The sequence below is a fragment of the Anabas testudineus genome, chromosome 22, assembly GCF_900324465.2.
Source record: "Anabas testudineus chromosome 22, fAnaTes1.2, whole genome shotgun sequence".
NCBI lineage: Eukaryota > Metazoa > Chordata > Actinopteri > Anabantiformes > Anabantidae > Anabas > Anabas testudineus.
In genome coordinates, this window is record NC_046630.1 from 11634526 (window position 1) to 11655935 (window position 21410).

General features: G+C 39.8%; 2 protein-coding genes across 2 annotated transcripts; both read left to right on the forward strand.

The window, feature by feature from the left end:
* Positions 1-924: 924 nt before the first annotated feature.
* Positions 925-8718, forward strand: LOC113147936 (protein phosphatase PTC7 homolog). The gene is made up of 6 exons (XM_026339276.1): positions 925-1452; positions 3288-3467; positions 4487-4685; positions 5367-5490; positions 5610-5739; positions 6112-8718. The coding sequence occupies exons 1-6, from the start codon at positions 1251-1253 to the stop codon at positions 6168-6170; spliced, it is 894 nt and encodes a 297-aa protein (XP_026195061.1). The 5' UTR covers positions 925-1250; the 3' UTR covers positions 6171-8718.
* Positions 8719-9940: 1222 nt separating this feature from the next.
* Positions 9941-15173, forward strand: tbc1d10ab (TBC1 domain family, member 10Ab). The gene is made up of 9 exons (XM_026340137.1): positions 9941-10125; positions 11994-12093; positions 12339-12446; positions 12724-12830; positions 12915-13029; positions 13334-13399; positions 13884-14073; positions 14392-14546; positions 14733-15173. Exons 1-9 carry the CDS (start codon positions 9941-9943, stop codon positions 15135-15137), a joined length of 1431 nt encoding a protein of 476 aa, XP_026195922.1. The 3' UTR covers positions 15138-15173.
* Positions 15174-21410: the final 6237 nt, after the last annotated feature.

Genomic DNA, 21410 nt, shown 5'->3' on the forward strand with positions numbered 1-21410 from the left:
ATGTATGTTTTTAGAGAGTTTAAAAATAATTATATGAACTTTAGTTCATATAATTGTGATGGGGTCGTTTTAATGCAGAAACATACAAAGTAAATATGTAGGCCATAGTTGTCCCCCCACCTCTTTATCCTCCTTTTGATTTTGAAGATTTTTTCCACACATATTTGATATCTGTCTGCAATACTAGAATATTTCATTAGCTTAAATTTAATTTTTCCTACAATTCGTGCAATAGAGAAGTAGAACTTTACTGCACAGCCTACCCTGCCTTGACCTGGGTAAAAAAAAAAAAACTGTTATAAGCTGTAGTGTCAGTACATATATATGCATATATATTAAGGATGCTGAGTACAAGAGATGCAGTGCAGAAACATGTATGTCTATAAATACTATTTCTATACAAATAGTCTGTATAGAAGGTCATATAGAAGGGGTATTTATTCCATTATTTTAATTGAACAAATAGAGTATAACGGAGTATTAAATATTTCTTTTGCATGTTTTTGTGGTTCAGTAATTTTCTATACACTTCCATAAATGTGCAATAAATTCTGAAGTACAGCTGGACCCAAGACTGGATTACCCACTGGTCAGAGCGAGCAAGTGCCCAGGGGCCCCAGGACCACAGCTCCTTATTATTTGGGTGAACATAATTTGATAAATCCCACATTTGTTATACATTTAAAGAACTATGCCAAAATTCTGATTTGGCCCTTTGTTCTCCATCATGTGACGTTGGAGGAAATAATAAAAAAAAAAGCGTTATTAGGGTTGGAGTCAGTACCGACCGGTCCGTGACATCCCGGTAGCTAGAACGAGCGCACCACCGAGCTCCTGCGCAGTCCGCAGCAGGCCCGGCTGCGCGCGGCTCTGCCTTTGAGTGACGTCGGTCCGTCGTGACGTCACGGTTGTAAACACCCGTATGTGCTCGCAGCGTTCTGTCCGGTCCACAGTGAAACATGTCGGGAAGGAGAGCGCCCCGCGGAGGAGCTGCGTCCATGAAGTACACACCTATGACCTAAACAACGGCGTTTTACGAGAGTTTGAAGCAGCTGTCCGGGCCGAAGTTACTATTTCACGGAAGCGGGCCTGTCGGGGGCGAATGGACCGATAAAGAACGACGGCCAGGGGCTTTATCTGAAGAAGTAGGCTAGCAAGCAGGCGGCCGAGCCGGGTCGAGAGAGAGAGAGAGCGAGCGGGGGGACAGCGAGTGTAGGTTCAAGTCAAGACTAGGTTGCTCCTTGCCAGGGATGTTATCCGTATTGTCTTATGGCAGGCTGGTAGCCAGGGCTGTCCTGGGTGGACTCTCTCAGACGGACGGTCGGGATTACAGCCTGATCAGCGCCAGTTATGGTTTCGGTAAAGACTTTCGGAAGGGAATCCTGAAGAAAGGGATGTGCTATGGAGATGATGCCTGCTTTATTGCGCGGCACAGGTCCGCCGACGTTTTAGGTAAGCTCTCTGGCGAATAAACGCCGTTTCTGGCCTGTAGATTCCCGTTAGACATCATCTGTGCCCAGGTGACCTTCAGTGAGTTCGCCTACACGTGTGCCGACCCCTCGGATAACAACACAACTGCCCCCACCCCCTCCATAACACAGCCACAACTTTTCCTCCTTGCAGTCGTAATGTTAGCTACGTTAGCTTTGTTTGATTAACATAGTGTCGGACGGATGCCTACGGGAGATCAGTGCGTACAGTACCACACACACTCAGGTTATTTTATACAAACACAACGATTATGTGAAGTTTGTGATAGTTTTTAATATGAAGCACTAACGACCTTTCACCTAAATAAGCCCCAACTGAAAAATACACAGCGGTAACACACAATATTTGGACAAATGAAATAACAAAGGATATACACGTAAAATGAAATGCTGTCGTGACTGAAAAAGTCTCCATTAAAACATCTCAGACGGAACACGGCAATGTCTTGCAAAGGTCAGAATGGTTGAGAATGGAGGCAGCCATATTGCTAATACCGTCAGTAGCCTGCTAGCTTAGCACAGCGTGGTTGCTTTGTCCTCATTGCTCTGTCAGGAGGGTAAACACAGCGAAATGCTTGACAACCACGTGGTTCGGTCGATACCTCCACTATGTGTTTATAGTCCAAGAAATAAGCGCTCTTAAATGTTTGGTTTGCTGACGAAGTAATTATGGTGAGCTCTGAGCATCACAGTCTCCTCATGGCTTTACGTGTTGCACATGGAAACAGCACAAATGACCTGGTAGAGAGGTGAACAGCCAGTGACCTCCACTGATGATAACTCTCATCACACTCACTGTGATGTCTGACAGGTCTTCAGCAGCACAGAGGGAGATTCCCAGGGGTATTTTGTATGTTTCACTTTCTTATTTAAGGGAACTTCCATCTACAATAAAAAGAAAATTGTACTGTAAATCAGTGATTCAACTTAATGTTCCCTGTTTACATATTTATTATTGTTACAGAGTTAAATATTACAAAAATTTACTTTTAATGTGAATTTAATAGCATGTCATCATAATCATTTTGTCCTTGTTGCAATGCCCTGGCCTTTCAGAAATCCACATTAAAAATGTCAACAAAGGCATTGTGTTATTTTGGATGTTAGAGGATTTTTAATTTGTGAATTCTTTGCTTTTACATTTTTTTTCTCTGTGGCTCCTGTTCTCGCACTCACCAGATGCATTATTCTGTAAAGCAATCCACTATGATCCTGGTGCATTATGACATAGTAGCTTAGTATTGAATTTACTTATCTCTGATCCAGTCTAATCTCATAAAAATATTATCTACATCATAGCCTTTGTGTTGGTTGGGACTAGCTAGGGTGTTTTTCATATTGTCAATGTAGGATTAATGTAAACTGAAAATAAAACACTTTGAACAGTTAATTGCATGTCAAGGGGTTGAAGGGATGATGGAAAGAAGTAAAATTTTAGTAATTAAATCATGTGTTTGACAAATGTTCTTCAGCTGTTCATGTGGCTGAGGTGAAGCCATGACATCACTATTCCCTTGTTGCTTAGTGCTACTACTTTGTGCCCACATGAAAAGCATGAACTAAGTAGCCAACATATCCATTAATACAGGCAGTGTACATATTGATATACCACCACTAATGATGGTGGAGTGCAGAGTATGGAATAGGTGCTGGTTACAGGTTTGAAAGGATCCATTAGCAGTGATCTCACAGGACAAGAAAAGTGGCGAACAGTGCCTCAATACTTGTCATCACCCAGTATGACAGTGGTTTGGCTGATGTTTAAATTAAAGGGTGCATTTCAATTTTCTCCATCAGGTGTAGCAGATGGTGTAGGTGGTTGGCGTGACTATGGCGTTGACCCGTCACAGTTCTCTGCTACCTTAATGAGAACCTGTGAGCGACTGGTGAAGGAAGGGCGCTTCACTCCCAGTAATCCAGTGGGTATCCTGACCTCTGGTTACTATGAGCTTCTACAGAACAAAGTTCCTCTGCTAGGTGAGTACGCATAGACACAAAACCACACACACAATACATTATGATCCACACAGTCTGCAGTGGAGTGAACATCTTAGAAATAAATAACATAGCTGCAGGATGAGTCAGATTGTGAGTAGCAGCCTTGCTTAGAGAGATGCATAACGGTTACAGTAAGCTGCGAGCATTTCCTTTTCTAACTGAAAAATGCATAAAAAGATGAAAACAGTGCAAACAAGACAAATATTGATATAATCTGTTCTGCAGCATTTTTTAACGAACATATGTGCAAATCATTATTATTAATTATTATTACTTATTTAGTGTGGTATTAATGTATTTATTAATGTGAGCTGTTATCATTGGTTTAGGTTTAGATCTGTAGCGCACTGACTCATGTAACCAGTAAAATAACAGCCTGTATTTTGTTATGCCTCCACATGGAAGTTGAGACTCAGTGTGACCTTGTGGGGCTAAACAGTTTTTGTTTTACCCAGGGTGAACTTTTTGCCTCATACCAGAGCTCCAAAAGTTTGGGAATTCAACTGTACTTTCATTCAACTGCACAGGTTGTAAAAGCATGGACAAACATGCGACTAAGGTCACAGTTCTTCTCGACAAGGTCTGTGTGTGACCTTCCTTGCTCAAGGTTGCTCAGACTATTGCCTCCTAAAGCTGCAGTCACATGGATCTTGAACAAGTGAGGGATAGGACCTTTGTGTTTTTGTTTGTCCTTTTTTCTTCTCTCTTTTGATGCGAGTCCATTTGAAAATTGCATAATCTCACCCACCCACTGTGGAAGCATCAAATTCACAAAGAAGGTGCACACAAAGCTGGCAATTTACTGGCTGAGCTGCATTTTCCCTCTTTTGGAAGTGAAAACTCACATTCAGCCTGTTCATTTATTCCTGTCTGTCCAAATGGAAAATGTACATGGAAATGTTTGCATTCACTGTGGTGCTCTAAGACCCCGAGCCTCTGGTCAGATTTTATCCTCTATCCACACATAACTTTGTTGTTTTGTTCTTCTCTTTCTGCAGGTAGCAGCACGGCTTGTATTGTGGTTTTGGATCGACGGAGTCACCGGTTACACACATGTAACCTCGGTGACTCCGGATTCCTGGTGGTCCGGAGAGGAGAGGTGGTTCATCGCTCAGACGAGCAACAGCACTATTTTAACACACCCTTTCAGCTGTCCATTGCTCCCCCAGGAGCAGAGGGGGTGGTGCTAAGTGACAGGTCAGTAACTCAGTGTTAACTATAACTTGGCTACATCTCTGCATATCCATTATAACTACTTGATCACCTTTACTAATATTGCCTGCATGTTTTGTTTGTAGATTTAATAGATTCTTTTTTTTTTTTAAAGGTAAAGTTGCCTTTATTATCAGACCCAAATAAAATACTACATTCATCAACATATTAACAAGTGCAATGAGAATATATGAACATGAGAAAAAGAAGTTGGAGCTATAGCTTCATTTGGCTCAGTCTCAAGATCTTGTTTTCCACCTTTTATTATTTAATCCTGTTCCTTTGGTGTGAAATAAAGTTTAATATTAAGCTTTTCAAATAAACATTCTGTTCTAAGATGTATTCGTAGATCTGTGCTATGAACCTTAAAATAAAATAAGTTAAAAGTAGAAAGAAATTAAAGACCATGCAGAAGCATAATGTTGTGAAGGCTTCCAGGAAATAAAACTTTGGGTATGGTGCCATCAAGCAGCAGGACCTGTCTTGGTTTGGCAAGGACACACATGACAATCTGCCCCTGAGTCAGTTGCAAGATTAAACTGCTATGCTGTGTTTACTTTGGCAGAGTGGCTTAATGCCACACTAGAGACCATTGACAGCACCTCAGTCGTTACATACTCCTGTTTCATTTTTGACTGATCTTGCATGCCCCCCTGTTTCCTCCAGTCCCGAAGCAGCTGACAGCTCCTCCTTTGATGTGCAGCTTGGTGACATCATCCTGACAGCAACCGATGGCCTCTTTGACAACATGCCGGACTACATGATTCTCCAGGAGCTCAAAAAACTCAAGGTGTTACTTCTGGAAATCACCTTGTTCATACTGCTGCACACATTGTATCTAGTTACAAAGTAAACATGTAGAAAAAGGATTTTAGTGCATTTAATACTTTTTATTTCTGCTCATTTCAGACTACCAACTATGACAGCATCCTGCAGACTGCACAGAGTATTGCAAAACAAGCTCATGATCTTGCCTATGACCCCAACTACATGTCTCCTTTTGCACAGTTTGCCTGTGACAATGGCCTGAATGTAAGGGGTAAGTATGCTCCAATTAGACAGCACATTTATAATCCTGCCATTGCTACCTCTGTCTCTTGTACCTGGTGTTTGGTTGGGTAGTACACAAATTATAAATTATAAATGGTTCATACATGCTATTTGTTTGTAAATAATAGGAATAAGCTGATGTATAATGTAGTGGTCTGCACTTTAAAATTATTTTGTAATACTTTTACTGTTTAGGACATTCAGACATAGACACTTTACACCTTTACTCTGGTGCCCATAGTATGTAACAGAAAACAGGAAATGCCTTAGTGATAGGGTTGGCAATGAGTGCCAAACAGCTTTGAGGAGAAAATCCAGCTCTACTGGCATGGCTAATTTTTTGTCTTTTTCTTTTCTCCAGGAGGGAAGCCAGATGACATCACGGTGCTGCTGTCCATTGTGGCTGAATATACAGACTAAAATTGTGCGTGTGTGTGAGAGAGAGGGTGTATGGGGTTCTCTGGAGCTGATCCTTCCTGTATGTCTACCTGGGTCTTCCACCTGCAAGCCCTCCCAAAATGCACTGCGTCCTGTGGGCTGACAGGGGAGGCCCACCATGACACGACACACACTCCTCACTGCAGGGCTGAGGTCCAGCTGTGTAATATTTTGTTTTCTTCCTCTGTTTTGTTTTGGTGCTTGAACGGTTGAGGGGGGAAGCAGGCAGCTAAGACACTTTCATGTTGATCATGATGCAGGAGGAGCAGAGTATGACGAACTGAGGATTCCCCTCAGTCTCCCATGTTTCACTGTGTGGCATCAACTTTTCTTAGGTGATGTGTCTAAGAGACAGTCCATAATAAGCCATGAGTTTGGGAAGTTTAGAGTAGTGGTAGAGTTGTCTAATCGGTCTCTGTTCCAGTTGTTAATCTGTTCCACGTTGTAAATGTGTTTGAGCAAAGCCTGCAGATGGACTGAGGAAGCTGATGTTGGGGCATGGATGAGAGTTACTTGAGGATGAAATGAAAGATTTAGGTTTCAGGTTTTGGGAATGTAAATGATTGACAAGCTGTAACTAGTTCATTTGCTCAGCTAAATGTAAACAGAAACAGCAACACATTGGAGCTTACATGTGAAGGTTAACCAGGTTTTGTCACTTGGCTCAGGATCTGTCTGTGCACACATCCTGATAAGTTGTAAATATTTTTGGTTTGTTTTTAGGGTTGTTAATGCAAAGCTATTTTGTTACTGTTGTGAAAGATGTACACATGTATTCATAAATATATTTTCATTTTCATGTATAATGTTAATCTTGAAGTGAGCTTTATCAATCCCACACTTCCACTCATCGAAATTAACAAGAATATATATGCCGAGACTGATTGCTGCAGCAGTTGTGTAATAGGAGCGATGCTCAAATGTGTGAGTGTGTGTTAACAAGTTGTTTTTGGGATGTGTGCTGTATTTAATGTTAATATGTGTTATCTCACAAAGCTAAAGTTAGCATCCAGGAATGCTTACAATCACACTGATAGGTCAGGCATGAGAATATGTAGTGCTTTTTACCATTCAGTTTTAAATGTAAGAGTTTGAAGTGTGTGCTGACGTGAAAGCGTGTGACAGATGACAAAGATCCAGATATCTTAACAAGAATGACTTGTGCAGTATGTGTGTGTGGCTTTGTAGGAGAGTGAATGAGAATAATTTGTTTTTATTTCTCAGTTTTTATTTCTCCCTATTTTCCTTTATATTTGTTTTTGCTGCTGCTTGTATTTGTAATTGAGATGTATGTATATGACTCAACATGATTTACATGAGCATTGTCATGATTGTAAAGTGTGTGTGTGTGTGTGTGTGTGTGTGTGTGTGTGTGTGTGTGTGTGTGTGTGTGTGTGTGTGTGTGTGTGTTGGATTTCATCAAATTTACATTAATCAAAGACACTTATTATACAGTTTTTCTTGTGAAAGTGTGTAGGGATACACTATAGCTCACCCAAGTTATTCAGACCGTGTCTTTACAGTTTAGAAGCAGGTGCACCAAAGACACATTTTCTTTGTGTAATTCATTACACAAACGTCATACAGCAATACTGTAAATTCTTTGTGCTCTGAATCTTGTGTGATGGCAACGTGTTCAGGTAGAAATGTGCAGAGGGACATTTAAATGTCTCGTCTGTGCCGCTTGTATGAGAACACAGGTTGTGTCACAATGTTGGTTTAAGTTCTACAGTATGTGAGTTATCTGTAACATAGTTTTACACAGGTTTATAAAACCAAAGAAGGAAAGCCATATATAAATTATTCCATGATTAGGGCACTGCTCTGTCTCTGCTGTAAAGATGTTGGTAGAGACCAATATCGTCACTGTGTTGTTCATTTAACAATCATGGTAAAACTGTACATGTGCTGCCACAGTAGAACCCACTGGCCGTGCATGTGTCTCGCGATAGAAAGCAGGATTCTGCAAACAAATAATATATGTGACGGAGCAGCAGTACAACAAATGACTGATATTACATCAGTGAAGTTTCTTCCTCATGCATAATGCAGACAATTATACTATCAGTTTCAGTCTTAGCTTTTGGCACGATTTCAAAGTTCATTTAACACAGGTGTAGTCTGTTCTTGTCTGTAGAGTGGTTTATGTAAATTGTAATCAGCTTGTATTTACTTCAAGGTAGCCCTATATTCGAAAGAGACATATCCTATATGCAGGAGGAGGAGTGTTGAGATAGGTAATGGTGCTTTGAACAGTATGAGGGTAAGCACAGTTTCAGCCTTAACAAGACCTGTAATCTAGAGGCCTTCCCTGTCTTTGCAAGCTTGTCATGTCTTGGTCATGTTGCCCGGTGTTTGACGTAAATGAGATCTGCCCCCGTCTTTCTGTCCTGTAAAACTGTTCTTAAAGGTGCTTCTGTAGGCTGTACGGTATGATTGTTCTCCTTCCAGCCAGCGATGTTTGCGCGAATGAAAGATACACCAATGTCTACAGTGTAATAATGCAGGTCTAATTTGTGTAAATATGTTTTAAAAAAATGTACAATATTTAAATAAAGACTTTTAGTATTTATACTAAATTTGCTTGTGTGTTTTTCTTTTGTGTTTGAATAATTTTATCTAATCTTAACTTTTTTTTTTTCTTTTCAGTGAAAGTAGATTCTGAATAAAATGTTAACTGAGCTGAATCTTCACTGGTGGATGATGATATACAGTATGTTTTGTGTGTTGTTTATTCTATGAAGTAATACTGACACCATATGTTATATTTTAATCGTTGATGGTGTAAATAATCGGGCCAAGGGAATGTATACAGTAGATAGTTTATATAACATTTATTAAATAACACACAAGTTTAAAATAATTCCCTTTTCGTGTTTACAATCTACAGTTCAATTGAACATTGATTATAAACCTGTTGTAGTAAACCTATGCACATAAACATAAGTCAGTCTACTCAGCTGCACTTATACTGCACACATACTAAACTATTTAACAGTTTATTTAGCCCTTTATCGATATAACTAACAATCACCTACATTTACTTTTATTTCTGACTGAATGTTTTGCTTAATTTAACTCCAGCAACATTAAGAAAATACCTGTAACGACCTGTACCATGTACTTTATATTGTGGAGTTGCTATTGTACTAAGTTTCCTCCATCTCCGGGGATCACACTGGTCCTGTATGTTGAAGTAGAGAGTTAAACGTGAACCTGAGTGTGTGTTTTTCAGCAGTAGGTGGCAGAGGGGAGTCGGAGGATGCCATGGTTTTGTTTTCTGATCCGTTTTAGCTTCCTTGTAGCCTGCAGCTAACTAATCCACATTCTTGCTGACAGCACAGATTCTGGCTGCAATAACTAGCGTTAGGTGTGTGTCAGCTGACAGTTGTGTGATGCTAGCATGTTAGCATGGGAGTTAGCAAGTAGATACTACACTAATTTTGTGCTATTGCAGACAGCTGCGTTCCGACTATTTCGCACAGTTGGTGGAAATATTTTTCTTCGCACGTTAACTATGTGAACAACGCGAGGTAGGTTAGCATTAAACAAACAAACTAGCTAATTGGGATTTTAGCACTAGCATGCTAGCAGGCTGCTAGGAATGTAATCCTAGCAACCGTGGCTAGCTGTGACAGGAGGTTAGCGAACAACAGGCGTCTTCATGGAGGCTTTTAAACTGTTAGCAAGGCTTTTAAAGCTGCTCGGAAGTTACGTGGGAACTCTGTAGAGGTAACGTAAATGTCGATTAAATGGCAAGAAGTGAACAGGGCAATGGACTTGATCTGCGGGGCAGCACAGAGAAGCTGACAGGTAATGGGAAAGGCAGCTCGTATGGATCAGACCCGTCCATAGACGGAAGCACCATCACCGAGGAGGACAAGCAGGTGGACAAGTACGGCTTCACCGGGGGAGCCCAGCAGTACTCCGGAGACTCGTAAGTAGAGTTTCATATTGCTCAGGGGTCGTAAAATATGTGTTTTTTGAACAACGGAATGAACTGGTATTTAATGTTTCCACAGACTACCGCATAGTTGAGGTGTTTTTCTTGCACTCAGGTAAAGACAGGTTAAACCGGTAGATGTGTCTGAGATGTGTCTGTGCCCCTGACAGCCACACATCCACACAGGTAGTCAAGTAATCCCCTTCTACCTACTGAACCCCTCAGATAGTGAAGACACACACAGTCATTTAAATGTGAAAGAAAGAAACAAAGACCACTGGACCACCTGGACCACTGGACCACCTGGACCACTGGACCACCTGGACCACCTGGACCACTGGACCACCTGGACCACTGGTTCTGTCCAGTAGATGACCCTTCAAAGTGAAGCCATGTATTCTGACCCCTTGACTGTGGTTGAGATAACTTATCTTTATGAGTTGTAAGACGTTCAGTGTTAATGTTACATTCTCAGATTGTTTTAGAAAAACATACAACTAAAGAAGCCTTGATGAGAGGTTAAGCTTGTACCTGCCCCAGGTAACAATGACCTGGATCACTTAGGATTTCAAAACCTTGGGTTTTAGAGAGTTCAAGATAGAAACTGGACAGTATTCAATTAAAAAACAGTCTATAAACTAAATGTCATATGTTTCATGAATGAGTTTTTTTTTTTCTTTAATATCATCAACCAGTAAGCTCACAGCATTGGACCACTGTACTGCCATCTGTCACCAGAGAGACACTTTACATGTGTAGTGGATAGTCTTTTTTGGATCTCCACAGAATAGTATAGGATGGATAATATTGAACTGATATTGAAATCTTTATCTAATGTTTGCTGTTTATGGGCCTATTCCGTAGTCTTGGGCTCTTGACAACTCATATTTTCTCTATTGTCTCTGAGGTCTTATGACCTAAAGCCTGTTGGTAGTTTACACTCTAGGTCATATGTGGCACATGAAGATGAATAGAATACTTTATATGGGACATATGTCATTATGCATCACATTTTTATCCAAAGCAAATCATTGATTACCAATGGTTGAGGTTTTAGTAGTGCATAAGGGGGATCAAACCTTGGCAATAGATTCAATCTGAATGTGAAGTGCCTTCCTTTCAAATTCTGCCTAAAAAGCCATTTTTGTTCTTATAGTGCATTGGTCACCTTGTCTTGTTTAGAAATATGCATAAAAAAAAAAGTTACTCAAATACTTGAGCATACCAGACATTTGGTGGTGACCCATTATTTTTAGAATATAAACTTTGACTTATGTGTAAGTGATAACTTGCTTACTATAACTTGTAAACTTGTATGCAAAAGCTTGTCAGTCAGCTGTTTAAATGTGTTTGTTTAAATTTGTTTGCCAGGAAGACCGAGCATGTGTTTGTTAGGTCATGACAGAAAAGTGGGTGTGTATGTGACTATACAGCAGCCATGGTTTTTACTAGGACTCTAGTAAAGTAGGTATGTAATTTGGTTTGTGTAGGATGTTGTAGGGAACTGAAGTAAGGGAAACGTCTCCCACAACTTCCTGTTTTTCTTGTACTTTACTACTGAAGACAAGTATTCTTCTGTTTTGTAAAAGGGTGGTTTTCCAGTTCATTGCCAGGCACAGTAATAAACACTTTACAGTGCTAGGAATTTATCTTGATGTCAGGTGCAAACACAATCAAAATATAAAGTCAAAAGGAATACGATGTAAAAATAAATCTAGGGGGTACTGACAGCAGGAACAGTCACTTTCCCTCCCTCCCTGTTGACACTATTCCCCTGTCATAAGTACAGAGAAGTGACAAAGTACAGCCAGTTTGTTATGAAAATACTTTTTAATCAGTGACATTGGCTCCTGTCTCCACAGTGCTGAAGAAATTCCCATCGAGGTCTTGAGGCAGCGGGAGGCAAAATGGCTAGATATGCTCAACAGCTGGGACAAGTGGATGGCCAAGAAACACAAGAAGGTCTGCAGTGTATCAGCTGTAAATTATATATGGCTTCACTCCTCCGAGCATCATGTTGTATATTACTCCTAATTTAAATATGCAGTTTAAAGCTTTTCTTTTTGTTTTGGGTATGAACATGGTTTCAATAACATGTTCATGCTGTCTGATAAGTGAGACTTATCATTCTTCTCTTTTTTTTGTCCTTACAAACTGTGGTATGTTGTACAGTGCACTATTCCTACTAGTCTTGCTTTCTATAATAGGTGAAGGAGCGCTGTCAGAAGGGGATTCCTCCATCACTGCGTGGCCGGGCCTGGCTCTACCTCACTGGGGGCAAAGTGAAAAGGGCGCAAAACCAGGGCAAATTCCAGGTCAGTTGTACATGTGATTCCTGCTGCTTTCAAGTTATTTGACTTGAAAAAATATTTTCTTGCATGGTACAAGTCAATATCTCCAATTGAAGTGTTAATTCAAATTTTTGTGTCATGTTATATGTATATGGATTTTACTGAAAACAGGACATTCAATCTACAAGGCTTGTAATGTAATTTTTAGTTTTTAATTCCTAAATTGTTTGCATTAGAAAATTACAAAACACGTGTAACATTTACGGTTGTTGCAGAAGGTGACAGAACTCTGTATTTTTAGGAACTTGACAACCATCCAGGAGATCCAAAATGGGTAGATATTATTGAGAGGGACCTCCATCGACAGTTCCCTTTCCATGAAATGTTTGCAGCAAGAGGAGGTCATGGGTAAGTACCACCATCTGAAGACCTATTATGTTGCCTGTGGTTGTGTTAAAATTTAAATAATACTTTGTGTCTTCGTACATGTAGGCAACAGGACCTATTCCGTGTACTAAAGGCTTATACTCTTCATCGCCCTGAGGAAGGTTATTGTCAGGCACAGGCTCCCATTGCTGCTGTACTCCTGATGCATATGCCAGCTGAGGTGAACACAACCACAAGAAAGTCAACATTTCTTTTTCTTTTTTTGTTTGTGTAGCAATATAATAAAAATATAGCTGATATTGGATTCTCACTGCACTTATAAATATTTAAGAGGAATAACAAGGCAGAGAGTGTAAAAGAATGATATCTTCATCAAACAAATAACTATAATTGTACATGTTACTGTGGGACATTAGTACACATGTCACCCAAACACAATTTCTCTATCAGTGAGTTTTATTAAATAAAAGTTGTAATTTCTGTGTTCAAATTCCTGATGTTACTCTTTTCTTTCTTTGTCCTAGGATGCATTCTGGGTTCTTGTTCAAATTTGTGAAAAATACCTTCCCGGATACTACAGCACAGGTCTGGTAAGGATCCAGACAGGCACAAAGTCACATTATTTAACTGACATGGGACATTTAAAAGTCATAAGAAGAGACTGAGAACATCAGAGTACAACTTAACTAAAACAGGGTTACACATTTACTGTGTTCAACCTGTCAATTATTACCCATTTAAACCATTTATTCTGCTATTTTGTATCTCACTAAAACACGAGACAGTTGACTTATCATACTGCTACATTTCTGTCATCTTCTACATCTACAGTTTGTATTTTTATATGTTTTCCAGAAATTATACTGCCCAAGTTTATTGCACACATAGATTCTGTTTAAAGTCAACAAACAAACATATTTGCTACAAATGGTGTTACATATTTGCTGACAGCCTAATAACACGAGATGGTGACCAGGCTAAAAGGACAAGATAGTTAGACTTTGATTAAACTAAGAGAAAATAGTCTGTTCTCACTGTCTCTGTTACTGACTGTTCTCCATGTTCTCCCCACAGGAAGCAATCCAGCTGGATGGGGAGATCCTCTACGCTCTCCTGCGGCGGGTGTCTCCTGTTGCCCACCGTCACCTGAAGAAGCACAAGCTGGACCCCATCCTGTACATGACAGAGTGGTTCATGTGTGCCTTTTCCCGGACTCTGCCATGGGCCTCAGTGCTCCGTGTCTGGGACATGTTCCTTTGTGACGGTGAGACGACGCTCACAAATGTTAATCAAAGTTTGTCTCAATGTGTTATCCTATGTCTGCCTAACAGGGCAACAACACAAGAAGTCTCCCTGTTTTAATTTGGAATGAAGAATATGTGAATTATAATAAACCACTGTGCTGAAAGCTTTTCTTACCTAATTTAAATCCAAGTGGCATCACAAAGTTTTCACTGTTATGATTTAGAAGTGATTTTGACTTGACATTAGTTATGTGCAGCTCTCAGATGGCCCCTCTCTTCCAGTGTGAGTGAAGACTGCTGCTTTAGCTTCATGTTGTGATATATGATCCTGTTCTCAGGAGTGAAAATCCTCTTCCGTGTGGGTCTGGTCCTTCTAAAATGCATCTTGGGATCCCAAGAGAAACTGAAGACCTGCCAAGGTCTATATGAAACAATGGAACTGCTTCGAGCTATTAAGCCACAATACATGCAAGAAGGCTTTCTGGTTAATGAGGTATGTTACACTCCATGTTTTTTTTTTTTTTATTGTTTTGGCCCATCACCCACTGCATGTTCAGCTCACCATCTGAATGTAGGGTCCCTCCTGACTTTGCCCTCCTGGAGGTTAGGTAACAGCAGTATAAAAAGATTTAATGAGTAACCATTACCGTGCATGTGATTTGCACCCCTTGTGATTCAGGTTACAGAGTTAGCAGTGTCTGAGAAAGACATAGAGAAGGAACATCAGATACAGTTGCGTCGCTGGAAGGAGACTCATGGAGATCTAAACTGTAAGTCCCCTCCACGAATGCACGGTGCCAAGGCCATCATGACTGCAGAGCCACCCAGCCGGCAGGACCTGAGACAGAGGCCCACCATCATTGTGAAGTCTCCACTGGCAAACCAAACAGATGAAGTGCAAGCAGAAAATGAGATAGAAAGTGGAAAGACTAAAAAGGAGAGGCAGAAGAAAACGGTGCCGCCTCCTGAGGAGACCATTAATCCTTACCCTCCTGCCACTGACCCTTCAACTCCCCTCACTAAATTAACCATACAAGGTTCCAGAGAGAGTCTGAGCAGTGCAGAACACGACACTTATCTGTAGCAGGCCAAGTTTCACAACACTTTACAGTGGCAAGAAAGTATTACTTTTATAGTTCTTTTGCATTTGTCATAAAATGTGGTCTTATCTTCATCTAAGTCAAGAGTATTAATATAATGTGCCTAAAATAATAACACTAAATAAATTCTGATCACTCTTTATTAAGAACAACCAAAATAACCTCATAATGCTAGTGGACAAAGTATTGGAATTACCAGCTGGTTGTATAAGTGTATTGCTCTTGTGCAACGCAAAATCAAAAAGTTAGTGATTTTTGTCCAAGTATCTGTAGCCCACACCTCCAAACTTATTGTATGTGTTAATACTCTTGACTTCAGATCACATTTTATGACACAAATTTCAAAAGGTTCCCATACTTGCCACTGTATTTACAAAAATCATTCCACATAGGCTTTACTAAATTTGCAGTGGCACAGTTTTCAGTCAGTTCTTAAAACAATTTTAACTGAGGCAGGTTTAGTTAAATGATGGTTTCTACTGTGACAAAATTCAAGGAAATGTTAGAGAATTTAAAACTAATTTAAAATATTTGCAAAGCTGACAAAAAGCTATTGCTCAGAATACTAATAATTCAGTAATATACAGCAGCTTGTCAGTCTCGATGATCTAATAAAGTTGGTATTTTCTGTGTTTTTAATTTAGTATAGTCATGGATTTAGCATGACAGCATAGTAATTGTGTTAAACATAATGGAACTCATAAATGTAACAGCAGGTGGCGATCATGTGCACTTTGTGCCAATATCTGTAGGAGTATGGAGCTATTAGCTTTGTATGATGATAACATGTAGGCACTGGCTAACTCACTGTTAACAGCTCCACTGCTGCTATTTACCTCCTCAAAGTAGTGCTCTGATTCTCTCCCTTGTTATAAATGAAGTTTTGATTTTTTTCTGAACTGATGACTAGTGCACCTTGCCTTTATGGTCTTCCTCTTTAGGTGGGTTTCCATGTGGCTGATTTGATGCACGTCAATTTGTGCATTAGAATCCTGAGTGGACATTTAACAGAATCTTGAAACATTATAGAAGAGAGAATATGCTTGTCTGAGCTGGAGAAGTTGGATTGAAGAAAAATGTGACAAGTGCGCGAATAGAAATGCTGCATGTCCATCGTTTGAATTTTGACTGGTGTTCATTTAATTACCCGATCTTAATGTGTCTTCTGCAGTGGTTAGAAGATACTCAAATGTAGGACAAATATCAGTTGGATGGAAACCCACTTTTCAACATTAGACTGTTGCCAGCAAAGAGTTCTGTTTATCCTGCTTTACTAGACTAATGTTATCACATTAAGGTGCAGACACGCAGTTCATGTTTATGTGTCTGATAAGCACAGTCTGCTGTTTGTTATGCTGCATCCATGAATTTGTCTCTGCAGTAGTTGAACACTTGAGGGCATCCTGGGATTATTTCCCAGCCTCAGCAGTGAGCAGCAGCTATCTGACACCAGCTGTGTGACTCTGAAGGAAAAGGGTGCAGGGATATTTGTGCCACTAAGCCAAAGATTTATAATGCCTATTTTTAAAATGTATGTTTTCAAAAGCAGTTTAATCAGTTGTATTGTTGTACAGTATTTGACTGTTGTCAGTTTGGGAGAGCAGAGGGTTTATATTTATGTATTTGAAGAATGCTACAAAGCTGTTTTTGTACAATCGTGCTCAAGTTCCTTCAAATCTTATGTATCCTTAAAGACTTAAAGATATAAAATTTTACTATGAGGAAAAAGACAACTTTGAGAAATTTGTTTTCTCTTCAATCTCAAAATCAAACTTTTAGTTTGAATAATAAGGTTTTTACAAAACCAAGCAAACTTTCAGTACCAATTTATGTCTTTGACAAAACAGCTTTGAATAGGCTTTAAAAAACTATTCCAAAATCTTCAGACATAATGAGTTCATAGACATAAATTGCAAATGGACACAAAACGATAAACATGAAGTCACACTGCACTATGAAAGAAAAGAAGTAACATAATTATTAAAGGTCAACCTTTGATTATGACCAAATGATGTGTGTAGAGAGAAGCAATCGACATTTAACAGTCCCGTAAGTACATTGCTTTATTGGCAATGGCCTGTGCAACTGTATGTCAGATTGTTTGCTGTCTAGTGTTTTTTTTAAATGAGAAGTGGTTGTGGCTATGAGTATGGGTGTTGATTGTAAACTCTACATTGACTTTAGTATATGCTACGGGTTCATTATTATCTATTCGGAAAGACAGTTTACTTGCCATGATCTCTGAATTATTATTATTGTTATTTAGATTTAAAATAAACTCTTAGTCTGTAGCAAAAAGGAAAAAAAAAACCAACATTCAGTGGATCAGCTGAGGTCTCAACTCTTTTCTATGTTGTCATGTAGATGGTGCCACTGAGCTTAATCCAGGGATCAAAACGCTGTTCAGTCATTCCAAAGGTTACAGAATGTGATTTGCCATCCAAAACCTTTGTGTTGATTTGTTTGTTTCAGTATTTATCTAAATAATATCAATCAATATCATTGCAGCTGTTAAAGGTTACACTGTTTAAATCTGGGGCTTGTACATTTGCAGTTTATCCTGCAGCTATGTTGTATAGGACTTTTCTTTCTGATCTGTTTCCACAACTGACTTAAAAAAAAAAAAAGAAATCATCTTCTCAAATTTTCAATCTGTTTTTGTACCAAATGACATTTAAATCAATTAAATTTTAAATTTTGCAGATCGTCATTTTCCATTTTATTGCTCAATGTTAAAATGGGATGAGAACAAGTGCCACACAGATTGGACCGAACAAGCAGCGTTTCAATACACCCTGTGTTGTCATTCAGCGCCCTCACACCCACCCTCACTCACCCACACAGCAGCACACTTCCTAGGGCACCTGTTTCTCCGGCTCTTTCAGCTCTTTGAGGAATTTGCATCTCAAATGGGGCGAATTCCCACAGCACCGTCCAAAGCGTCTCACGCAGCCATTTGCCTTTGGTCTTTGAATGGAAGCTTCAGCATACATACAGGCCTTCTTCTTCTACTTCTTCTTCTTCCTCCACTACAAGGTTCAGCTGCAGTCCAAGAACATGACAGCCAAGAATGCTCTGTCCTACGTTTTAATTTACACAACCAGTGTCACCTCAATACTATTAATTTATGTTAGTTTAAGTTGTGTCCCTTTGGATATAGTCGCGTTAGTGTTGCCCACTGAATTCTTCTTCCTTTTCCTTTCATTCATTTTAAGTAGAGACATTTTTGTCTATTGAGAATGCATTTGGTGGCAAAGATGAAAGAACTTAAATTCATGACAGCCAACAATCAGACTTAATAGTTTCCTCCCAGCCGGCACAGTGGCTTTTTCTATTTATGTGATTCTGTGCGTTTTGTCAGAAGATGTCTGTCATTAGCACATTTTTGTATTTCTGGCTCCTCTCATCATCTCTTTTGTGCTTTTCACTATCTGTAAACAATGCCAGCTTGTCCATCCATTCTTAACCCAACTCCACCCTTCACACCAATCCAAACCCACCCAACCCCACCCTTCCCCTCCTTACCCACCACGTCTCTTACTGTGCTGGTGCACAGGGACATGCGGTAGACCCTACCCTAGACTAGTGAGGGTGTAATGGGAGACAGTCTTTATGGCTGATCTGCAGAGGAGCAGGAGACGTGACCCAGACTTGCCCCCATAACCACAGAATTTGCAGCTTTTGCAACACAATAGCTTATTGCTGCTTCTATATTGAATGCAAGAATGTTATGATACCTCTCTCACAAATCAGTATTCGTGTTCCTCGTTTTTCAAAAGTATCATAAAGTGACCCTAATGAATCTACAGTATAATCAGTGGTCTACAATCGTATTCACATTCACATATTCTCCATTTTCGATATATTAGTGTCTGTTTTTTTTATGTTGCTGCTGAACCCACATTCAGACTTAAAATTTAATTTTAAGTCGCTGGGGTCTGTGCTGGTGTTGATGTGTTACTCCAAGTACTGGAGAGAAGAGGAAACATGAGTTAAGTAATAAAGTGCATCCATAAGGTTCAGGTATACCTCAGTCCAGACTACTACACAGCAGTTTCACAGCACGATTACACATCTGAAATGGAACTCATTTCATCTTGACAAGTCCAGGGGTCACATCATCAAGTAACATATTTATTTGGCCAATACAAAGTTGACTTTGTACATGGACGACAGCGTCTCCTATTTTGTTGCATCTCTCTTGCCGGTGTTTGCTGTCAACTCTCCACTATTACTGATTAATAAAAGTGTGTGCGTAGCCTTGATCATACCTGGAGAGCAACGGGTGAGGCAGAAATGGTATGATATGATTTAAACTGCCAGAAACCGTTTCTAATTATATGATGGATCAAATATCTGCATTAGATATCAGATGTCTACCTCTGGCTGTTATGCTACATTTGTAAATAGCCACTTACTCTGTGATAAAATGATCAAAAGCTATCCAAAGCTTTTTCTTTCCAAGAAGATATGTACCCAAAGGTTAAAAAGAGAATCTTCATGTTTAATTTTTACTTGTTAGTACAAAACTTTACCAACACCGCACTTTAATTTTATTTCTATGTGATAAACCTATCTACAGGGTGTGGGTAAACAGATATCCCACACATGATATCTGTTTATACGCTGTAGCTGTTTATTGGGTGGGGTTGCTGGGTATAGAGAGGTGGATGATCTCATGAGGCCATATGTGTGAAGCGTCTGGGAGATTAAAGTCTGGCTTCATGAGCTGCAAAGCTCCTCTAAAGCTTTTTGGTAAAAAGGGCTGATGGTCTGCACCTTTATCCCCGGCCTGCAACCCCCCATCATGCCCCCTGCCCAAAGGGAGTATTACAAGGAGGTGAGGTCAGGGGTCCTGAAACAAACAATCAGCAGTTTGTTTGTTTGTATGCAAGAAGAAAGTTGTACTTAAAATGATGTTGTCCTTCCATAAAGCGTATAATATTCACTAAGATTGTTTTTGGTTGTATGACATCGTAGGTTGTTCCTCTTGCTTTGTCCACACACTGTTTACAAGTTCATTTAGGGTTTTCCCATGTTTTGGGTTGAAAGCTGTGATAGAAAGGTTCGAATAGCAGAGCTGCACGTGTGGGACAGGAAGCAGAGTCGGAGTGGAAGGTGTCATAGGTCAGACAGATGCCCGTTCAGCGCACAGTGGGCAGGAAGTACACATGTCCTTTTATGGTTCTAACAGTAGCTGGACATGTACCCTTAATGATCTCAGATCCATCAGCTTTTATTTGACACTGTTCTGATTTGTAACAGGAAATGATAGTACACATCTGTTTGCTTTGACTTGGGGGAATCCCCCTCCCGATCTTTTTTGCAGCAGCTGAATTTGTTATGAATCATTGTTAAGACTGATTTAAACTACTTAGTGGATCGGGTCAGTGTCCAAGCTATTGTTCCCATTTAGGGTCCTTGAAACAGTCCTGCTACGCAATAAAAGCACAGAAACACAACTCTTTGTTCTGTCAGGGAACAAATTAGTCAGATGGGCAAATTATGTTTCTCTCAAAGCTGTAACTATTTTCTGCCTTTTCTTTTTTTTATTCCAAAACTTATCGTGATGTGAAGACTTGATATTCACTTCTAATGGTTTCTAAGCGAGGCAACTCTCTGTACCTGTTGGTCGCTCAGTTTTCTGTTACCACATGTAGCCTCATAAAAGATCACACCATCCAATTAATCTGGCCTCTTTCCACTTGATTTTAGGATGTTTGAAGTTGGAAGGCTCTTGATTACAAATTATACAACATCCAGCGCTATCAGGTTTTCACCTTGTTGTGACCTCTGAACTGTTGAACTGCCTTTCTCCTCTTCCACTGCACCCACTGTTGAACTTTCAACTTCCTGCGTGCAACCTTGGTTTGTTTTTGTGTTTTTAATGTGCACGTTTGTAGATGTTTGTCTTGTGCGACATCTTACGTTTAAATGTGTTTTCGAAAATTAATTTGAATTCATTTTTCAGGTGTCAGTTACAACTGCAGGCAAACTGTTCAGCATGTTGTTGAATTGGATCCTCACACTTATCAGTTGGTAGAAGCTTTGAACGGTAGACACTAGGCATGATGGGTGCATCACTTCACCCGCCTCTCTTCTTACCCTGATGCACCCTGATGCACAAGTGGTTTTCTTGAGGCTACACAGCTGTTTAGTCCCAATCCCTTCACATTGTGCATGTGGAAATGCTCTTACTTTTATTATTAAACCTAGCCGTGAGTCCTACTGTTGTTTTTTATGATTTGATTTCACCA

Bases quoted from the DNA above. Each gene is read 5' to 3' on its own strand.
- LOC113147936 (XM_026339276.1), top strand. From the start codon at position 1,251: ATGTTATCCGTATTGTCTTATGGCAGGCTGGTAGCCAGGGCTGTCCTG. The intron at 4,686-5,366 runs GTCAGTAACTCA...TGTTTCCTCCAG, and splicing joins GGGGTGGTGCTAAGTGACAG to TCCCGAAGCAGCTGACAGCT. The intron at 5,491-5,609 runs GTGTTACTTCTG...TGCTCATTTCAG, and splicing joins AGGAGCTCAAAAAACTCAAG to ACTACCAACTATGACAGCAT.
- tbc1d10ab (XM_026340137.1), top strand. From the start codon at position 9,941: ATGGCAAGAAGTGAACAGGGCAATGGACTTGATCTGCGGGGCAGCACA. The intron at 13,400-13,883 runs GTAAGGATCCAG...TTCTCCCCACAG, and splicing joins GATACTACAGCACAGGTCTG to GAAGCAATCCAGCTGGATGG. The intron at 14,547-14,732 runs GTATGTTACACT...CTTGTGATTCAG, and splicing joins AAGGCTTTCTGGTTAATGAG to GTTACAGAGTTAGCAGTGTC.